The sequence below is a fragment of the Belonocnema kinseyi genome, chromosome 7, assembly GCF_010883055.1.
Source record: "Belonocnema kinseyi isolate 2016_QV_RU_SX_M_011 chromosome 7, B_treatae_v1, whole genome shotgun sequence".
Taxonomy (NCBI): Eukaryota; Metazoa; Arthropoda; class Insecta; order Hymenoptera; family Cynipidae; genus Belonocnema; species Belonocnema kinseyi.
Genome location: NC_046663.1, coordinates 77,882,050 through 77,891,590, shown reverse-complemented (window position 1 = coordinate 77,891,590; position 9,541 = coordinate 77,882,050). Strand labels below are relative to the sequence as shown.

Sequence of the window (9,541 nt, the reverse complement as noted above, 5' to 3'; positions counted from 1 at the left end):
TGACTGTGGATGAAACATGGATACACCATAACACTCCTGAGACAAAGGAACAATTCAAACAGTGGATTTCCACAGGCGAACCAGCTCCAAAGAAGGCAAAGACCGTAAAGTCAGCCAGTGACTTTTTCTTATTTCCAAACTTGAAAAAATGGCTCGGTGGACAGAGATTTCCAGACAACGAAGACGTCAGTGCCTCTGTAAGTGCTTATTTTGAGGAACTTCCGAAAACGCACTTTTCTGAAGGATTAAAAAAACTTGAAAAGCGATTGACCAAGTGTATAGAGCTCCAAGGAGATTATGTTGAAAAATAAAAAAAAATTTACCCAAAAAAAATTGCTTTTATACTTCATTCTAAGGACTTATTGAACTACCCTCGTAATTTGTTATTCAAGTTTAGATTCATTTGTTACTTTTCAATGTACGAATACCAGAATCAAATATAAATTTTATAAAACGTGCTTCTATCAATAATAATTAATTGTGGGTTTAGTCAACTCTGTCAAATTTGCTGGCATTGAGGACTGACTTTTACAGCGGGGGTTTTTCGGTAAAAAAATCACACTAATGGGAAATTTTAGTGGTAAAAAATCGCACTCGTTCCTATTCGAGTAAAGAGAGAAAAAACAGCAGTTCGCGTATATCACGCGCACTCTGCTGTGCGAGGGGCCATCAATTTTCCGTAAGCCCATTAACCTCCTCCGAGCGAAACTCACCTAGAAGTAGAGGTATCGGGTGTGGAGTAGGAGAGTACAGGAAAAGAGTACTGATAGCTTGTAACCTATGTCTAAACTTTTTTTCGTTTGTAATATCCAATATATATGCATATACCGCCTTGTAATCCTTTTATCGATACAAGATCAAAGTATTAGCGAATTTTACCTCTCTAAAAAATGCTTTCAAAGTTACAGCTTTCAGTTTATTTCACGATCGTATTTTTCAGTAATTTTATTTTTATGTGCTTGGGGGAAAAAGATGTTCTCTTTGACATTCTTTACATCGCAAATTAAAAAAAGCAATTTTACAAATCAGATTGTAGGAAGTCTGTGTGACAACGAATTCGATTTGTTATATTTTTATTTCAACGAGACGGTATTGGTTTTGTTGTGAATATTGACTTTCGCAGATTTCCTCAAATCTCAGCGATTTCAGACTCACGTATTAAAGAAAAATTAGTTTTTACTTCGGTGTCTATCTGTCACTGATGTTGTTATCATTGTCTGTGAGCACGATTACTTTCGTAAGAATTATTGGATTGGATTGCCAGTTGGCATATTGTTTCAGGGCTCATGCAGGAAAATAAAAAAAATTAACAAGAGAGAATAAGTGTCTACAATTCAAAAATTTGTATAACTTTTTTTTTAATTTTGTTGCATGGCGTCATAAAACAATTTTAATTTTACATAAATTATACAGACCCACAAAAAAAAGGTGTCTGCACGAGACAAGTGACTAGGCTACCCTTATGGATTTTGTGACGCTGAATTCGAATATGGCCTCAGAATTTGTCCTAAACGTCTCAGTTTTCTACTAGATGCAAAAAGTAGGGAAAAGCCTAGGAATATTCTCGTCACAGAGGCCATACAAAAAATTAGTCTGCAGGAGACAAGTGACTGGGCTACCCTTATGAATTTTGAGCCACTGAATCCGAATATGGCCTCAGAATTTGTCCTTCAAGACTCTGTTCTCCCCTAGATGCAAAAAGTAGGGAAAAGCCTAGGGATTTTCTCGTCACACAGGCCATACAAAAAATTTATCTGCACGAGACGAGTGACTAGGCCATCCTTATGGATTTGACGCCATCTGAATCCAAATCTGGCCTCAAAATTTCTTCTACACGTCTCAATTTTCCCCTAGATGCAAAAAGTAGGGAGGAGTTTAGGGATGTCTGGTCACATAGGCCATACAAAAAATTTGCCTGCACGAGACAATGGACTAGGCTACCCTAATGGATTTTGAGCCGCTGAATCCTAATCTGGCCTCAGAATTGATCTTACGCGTCTCAGTTTCCCCCTAGGTGCAGAGAATAAGGAAAACCCTAGGGATAACTTGCATGTTATTTTGATAATACCAGCATACGCGAAAATAGGCACATCGATATTATATTTTTAAGTGCAACGACTTGTAGATACTTAATTTTTACACATAAGGTCTTTAGTGCGCATTCTATTTCCCCTAGCTTGGGTAATTCTAGGGAAATTGAAGGACTTTTTCAGATTACATAGATTTAGACGGAAAAAAATAACCGTGCAGACAACTTTTTTATTGGTAAGCCTGTGTGATCAGAAATTCCATTGGCTTTTCCCTACATTTTGCATCTAGAGAGAAAATGGAAAAAACCCCAAAAATTTGGGGTTCTTATTTAGATTAAGCATGCAAACCTGCAAAGGATATGGCATTTTTGTTATTTTTTCTCATGCTAATCTAAATAATATGAGAAAGACCTTCAATTTCCCTAGGATCACTCAAGCTAAGGGAGACGGAAGGCACACTAGAGAATTTTTGTGTACAAATTAAGTCTCTATAAGTCGCGGCACTTCAAAATATAACATCCACCTATCTATTTTAGCGTACACTGGTATCATCAAAATAACGTCAAGAATATCTCTAGGTTTTTGACTATTTTCTGAGTCCAGGGGAAAACTGAGACGTGTACGAGAGATTTTGAGGCCAGATTTGAATTTATCGGCTCAAAATCGATAAGGGTAGCCTAGTCACTTGTTTCGTGCAGACAAATTTTTTGTATGCCCTTTGTGACCAGAAAATCCCTAGGCTTTCGCCTAATTTTCGCATCTAGGGAGAAAATGGTAGAAGCTCGAAAAAATTATCGGTAAAACTTCTGTTGAGAGCGCAAAACTGCAGAGGAAATAGAATTTGTCTTATTTTTTGCTTTATAAGTGAGTACATATAACATGCGAAAGACCTTTAATTTCTGTAGATTTATCCTAACTAGGGGAAACGGTAAGAACACTGGGCCATTTTTTGTGTGTTGAATTTGATCTATAAGAGTCAAAATACATAAGCATATGACACCAGTACGTGTATTCTTCTGTGTATTGGTGTTATCAAGCTAATGTCCAGAATAGCCCCAGTTTTCCCCCATTTTCTTCATCTAGGGGGAAACTGAGACGTGTAGGGCAATTTCTGAGGCCAAATTTGGATTCAGCAGCTAAAAATTCATAAGGGTAACCTAATCACTTGTTTCGTGCATACAAATTTTTTGTATGGCCTGTGTGACGAGAAAATCCCTAGGCTTTACCCTACTTTTTGAATCTAGAGGAAAACTGAGACGTGTAGGACAAATTCTGAGGCCATATTCGGATTTAGCGGCTCAAAATCTATAAGGGTAACCAAGTCACTTGTCTCGTGCAACCAACATTTTTTTTGTGGGCCTGTGTTATTGTAGTAAATAAAAAATCTTTACAAAAGAAAAAAGAAGATTTGTCCAATGTTAAAATAATGGGAAACTATACTTAAAATTATGTTGTCAATACTGGTAGTTTATTGTACAAATGTATAAATTTGAACAACAAAAAATACATACATTTTTACAGCAATACTTTTAGAATCCGCATTAAAGTTTCGATTTGCACATTAATCTCAATTTTTGTAGGAAATTTAATATGTGAATTACTACAAGAAACTACATTTTTTTAATATCGCACATTTACCAAGAACTTTGACTATTATGATAAATCGAAGAACAAGCAGCAATTTTAGTTTTGCAACATTTTTAAAAATTAAAATTGTACCTAAATATCCACATCTCTTAAATTTAACTTTAAATCAGTGATGTTATTTATTTTTCAAAATAATGTCATGTTAATTAACTCAAAAAGGGAAATGCATGATGAAAAAAAAAACATTATTTAAAAGTATGTACAAGTTTATTTTTCAAGATCTGAACATTCAGTGGCACAGTCACCACTGATGCATCAATAATAAAAGCGACGGATTTTTTGAAATTAGAATTATATCAATTATTAGAAATGCATCTAATTTGACTTCGGGATGAGATCAAGAGTGTTCATCTTTAAAATAATATCCCACTTATGAAAAATCCAAAATTTTGAAGATTTTGAAATAAAATTTTAGAGCTTTTTCAGGATCCTTGAAGGTTTTAAGATAATACAAAAATTCCTTAAGATTGCTGAAAAATTTATAATGACTTTTTAATTTAAAAAATCAATGTTAAGAAAATTAAAAAAAAAAGAATGTATTGTATAACAATTGAATAGTTATTAATATCCGGAAATAATTCAAAAAGGTTAAAGTATATTTAGAAGTTTCGAAAAGATCTTAAAATAATTAAAAATTTTAAAACATTTAAAAACTATAATATTTCTGTCGATTTTTATAGTCGTAAATTTTTGTGGAAATCAAAACTAAAATGAAATACAGCAATATAAAAAAGTAACGCCATTACGAAATTCGTTTAAATAATATAAAAAAACTTGATGTTTCCTGTAATTCTAGTTGTAGTTTATTGCATTCATTTGTAAATTTCTGTAAAAATGGTTTTTGCGTCTAGTCCTTGTTTGTAAACAATTTTCCACCAGAGATAGTCTTTGTTTTAATCGTGCAAAATGTTATTAAGCAAGAGGGAAAATTTCATTTTTAGTTAAGCGATGCAAGGTGCGAAAGAATATTAAAAAGAAAAACTATTTACCTGAAAATTTTGCATAAATTTGGTTAGCACTATTTTTTGATAAGACGTGTAGTTTTCGTTTTAATTGTGAAAAATTACATTGGAAGTCACAGCAATAGACACGTTATGAAAATATATTTAATAAGACCAAAAGAGCTTCAACAAAAGAAAATTCTAAATTACCAAATTACATATGTCAATGGCAATACCTTGAATTTTAAACATTTTAAATTTAGGAGATATTTTCATATAAATAGTTACAAATAAACATGCTATTTCGTGAAAGTATTTTCATTAGAACCCTCTGAATCTAGTGAAAGATAATAAAAAGTGGAAAATTTTATTTGTTTCCATATAGGTATTAAAAAAATACGTAGCATATGTTTTTGTTCTAAAGATGTACGGTTTCATGTGATTTTATAGCGGTCAGATTTTAATTGTATTGCTAAAAAAGTTAATAAAAACAAAATTTACCATATCTGTTGAAAAATTTTTTAAAATAAATGTTTTCTGAAAGCAAACGTGGAGTTCATCGTAAAAATGTTAGACAAAAATATTAGATTGTAAAGCAACTAGTAAAGCGTGTTTTATGTAAACATTCTAATAGTATAATTTAGTGAAATTAAAAAAATTAAACACTAATTATTATTATTGTTTAACGTAATTAACTTTAATTTAAATATATCCTGGATCTCATAATCAAATTAAAGTTAACAGCAAATGCTAAAAGCAAGATAAATGGAATCTTTTAATAGCGAAAGTAACAAAATGGGAATACCGTCATTGCTAAAGGGAAAATTCGATTCAGTTCACTGCTCAAAGCTGACTACTCGACTTCGGGGATTTCAATTAAATGGAAATGTGGAAGCTTCCTCCTGGAAAATTAGTTGACAATGCGTGCTAGGTATACTATATGTCAAATAAAATCCGTACTCAACAATCGAGTATAAGTTACATTTTAAAATTCCCGAAAACAAGATTACTACGAGCATTACTATGTTCTTTTTTTTAATTAAAAAATTTAATTTTCTACAAAATTATTTGCAAAATGATTTCATATGCAGAATAATAACTGAAAACTGTACTTGTAATTTTTACACGAAATAAATCATTGTTGGATAAACATTTTTTTAACTAATACAAATTTGCGAAAATATTTGTACAAAAAATGAAAGTAAATAAGCCGGAAGACAACAACAAAATATATTTTTATTGGAACGTACTACGCATTATTGTTTTAAATATTACGCTGTTTTCAATTATAAATTACATACTCTTTGGTATAAAAATATTTCCAAATATTCCGTCAACAGTCCTAATATTCCAAATATTCCTGATATTCTGAATATTCCTAAGTATTTTGAAATATTGCCAAATATTCTCATTCTGATATTCCTCGTTAACTCATTAAATATTCAGTCAATATTTCTGTGTATTCTCCTCATAATCTTGTTATTCTTAATTATGGTATTCCCGCATATTTAAAATTATTACTCGAGTATTCCGTCTCGAATTGTTGGGAATGCTTGAAACTTGGTATATGTGTTCTTTGGAACCTAAAAAGAGTTTTAGAATGGAGTGTCATTTTTTTTTAAATCTCATTTTTTTTAATTCTCGTATATTTTTATGAAGGACTTCCTACGTTTTTAGAATCTGACAAAATTCTGAAACTGTTAAAAATTAGAAAAATCGCGGGTATTTTCATGAAAATCAAATGTTCTTTATACGAAATTTGAAGAATATTTCAAATACCTGGTTAAATTTCAGAAAAATATATCCACATGAAAGAAAATGTTTAAAAAAACATTATCCCAGATGCTTAATCATTATTCGTTTATAAGTATAGTTAATGTATTCAGTAATATGAGAGAAGATAGTCATTATTAATAATAAATTGTCGAAACAATTATTTTTATAGATTTGCATTAATTATTACCTTACTTTAAGTCAAACGTGGAGAAAAGGTTAAAAATTTAAGAAAAAACTACAAATTTCTATAATTATTTAAAGATAATGTTAACAATAATTAATTAAAACTTTACTGTAAGTGAAGAGTGGCCAAAACGTTAAAAAAATTTAAAAAGAAACCAAAACTTTTCCGCATTATTCAAAGCGAATCTTATTAAAAATAATGATAAATTGTGTTAAAACTTCTGTTCGTTAAGAATAATTAATCATTATCTCACTATAATTGAAAAGGGTACAATTTTAGAACAACCACAATTTTGAACATCATTCAGAGAGAACATAACTGAAAAAAAATTGTTTAAACAATTATTTTTTTAAACTTTATTTAATGATTGCCTGTTATCAAATTTCAGGAATAACGAATCAAATATTAATTCCAAGTGTATTGAGTATCAGCAAAACTCGAAATTAGTGATTAGAAATAAAATAATTTTAAATGTATTCGGATTATAATCAAAGATATTTTAACAAACGAATAAAATATTAAAAAATAAATAACGTCTGAAATAAATGAATAATTTTTAAATACCTCTCAATGTTTGATAACACGTTTAACAAATTTTAAAACTCAAATGAATTATGATGATACCTCCCAATCTTGACAGTTAAAGATGTCTTCTGAATATTTAAAAATAAATATCCTTTAAGTTATTAACAATTTGATCGATAGATGTAGGGTGGTAAAGGAAGCTGAAATTGTATGTCAGGACAGGAAGGTGCGAGGAAACATAGTTTATGAGAAATGCATGATGAAGAGTGTCAGCGGAGTGATATACGCCTGAAACGAATGATCTTGGATACTAATGAGCCATCGTAGAGAGCTTTACTTTGTGGTTGCGGTTGAAGTAAAGAATATGGATCATAGTATGGGGTTATCAGTCAGTTTGTGTATTTTTTTGTGATATAAGACGAATGGTGACTTTTTGAAGCTCTTCGCATGGGGTGATTGTTAGAGACATTGATCAGAGAACTTTGGCGGAGCAAAGTTGCGGAAGGATAGTGTTGTTTAAATAAGCAACATCGGAATTCTACTCTCCTGAGAGTATAACGAGGCTGAAAACGAGTGAGATACGATTAACCCGAAAGGGATTAGGCTTAATGGTAATAATAATACAAAATTAATGTTTAGATGATACAGGACCACAAATTTCAAATTTATTTACCGTTATTTCGCAGATGTTGACAAGTCAAGTTCTTCAGTGAAAAGGGCCTAGAGGAATAAGCATGTAAAACCTGCCTCCACACGTATTTTAATGAAATTGCCGTTATAGGTTAGCATTAATAGGAAGTAAAATTCCTCCTAATAATAACCCTGAAAATTAATTTTGTTGGAAGTTGTGGAGGGGGCAAGAAAAATCGAAATAGTGGTTTTTCTCGAAAACGGCTTAACCGATTTTGATGTAAAAATGTATGTTGTAGACACTAGTAAGACTTATAAAAGAAATGACAGTGAAAGTCTTCTATAGTGCCGATGTTGGAGCTGGCGATGGGTGGGAACTAACGCATTATAGCCAGGGCTGCTTTTGTTTGTTCACGCCTGAGTACTCGCCTGAGTGACAACCGCAGACTCCGCGCACCCTGTGCAGCTCCTGATACACCTACCTGCATGCAACACTGCGCATCCTTACGGTGCACTGCTTTTTGCATTAATCTTTTGCAGAATTGAGAAGGGGTTTAAAACTTAAGGACTTCAACAAAGGAGGGTACGCGGTTTAAACCTTCAGAAAATTTGGTGTTGGTATTGGTATCGTCTTGACGGGAGGAGGAGCCCGTGAGGCCCCTCCCTGGCGCTCAAACTAAGGAGTGTATTGTGCCACACCCGTGTAAATTGCCCGAAAATGACCAGCGACCTGCTTCCGATAGTCCCCTCGACATGAAGCCTCTTCGCACGGAAATCCCTGATTCTTTTTCGAGCCTCTCAAAGTAACTCAGTGGTTCTCAAGGAATAGTTCTCTCGGCATGGAGCTTCGTCCCTGTGAGGACGTTGACCATCTCTTTTGAGGGAACCTACAGTTTAAGGTGGTTTCCGAACCACCAGAGCCCCGGTTTAAAGTACATAGAAAAATTTATATGGGTACCGGCACAGGGATCGAACCCTAGTTCTCCTGCTTGGAAGCCTGGCGTGCTATCGTTTGAGTCACCGGGACTTTGTAAAACTTCAGAAAAACACTTTACGTAATTTTTTAACAGCTTTCTTGTAACACCTTTCTTTATTTATTATAAAACCCGTTAAAATTACTACAGGAACATGCTTTGCATGCTAATCTCTTCTTTTTGCAAAGAAAAATTCTCCTTTTTCCCTGCAATTGAACTGCTGAACCAATATGATCCCTGGTTTCTAAAAAAGTTTGTAAATGAAGTAAGAGGGTGGAATATGATAAAAATCAGGAGAAATGTTGAGTATTTATTGCATTTATGTCTATAAAAATTAATTTAGTAAAAAGGAATAGATAGATTTATGTTTCTCAATCAAATGCGTGAAACATGGTGTACCTATGTGTTCCTTGTAATCTTGAAAAAATTTTAGGAGTGAGTACCAACAATAAAGCAAACATTTTATTTTAGAACCGAATTTTTAATAAAAATGAAGATATGAGTACCTTTTTCTTTTTGATTTTTTTGAGGATTTTTTATCATTGTTTGCAATCCTTTTTAATGGAAATTAAAGCACAGGTGCTGCCTGGATAGTGGTAATCCATTTGAACCTAATCTAGTAATTTACCTAAAGCTTGCAATATTTACCTGTTCCACTGCTTTGAAGACACGAATTAGATTTAAGCCAGCTAGTTTTTGAATGTCTCTTTCCGACCATCCTTTTGCGAGTAATTCGGCGAATAATTCAGGATATTTACTGACATCCTCTAATCCCGTAGGTGTCCTGAAACAGAAAATTTTAATTTCAATTTAATTCCCACTGCGCATTTAAGG

The 9,541-nt window shown here is 32.6% G+C and overlaps 1 protein-coding gene across 1 annotated transcript in view; it reads right to left on the bottom strand.

The window, feature by feature from the left end:
- The window catches only part of LOC117176800 (dipeptidase 1), a 353,294-nt gene that overhangs the window by 15,382 nt on the left and 328,371 nt on the right, over positions 1–9,541 (bottom strand). The window contains exon 9 of the mRNA XM_033367109.1: positions 9,356–9,491. Within this exon, the coding sequence (XP_033223000.1) occupies positions 9,356–9,491 (136 nt within the window). The remainder of the gene's footprint in view (positions 1–9,355; positions 9,492–9,541) is intronic.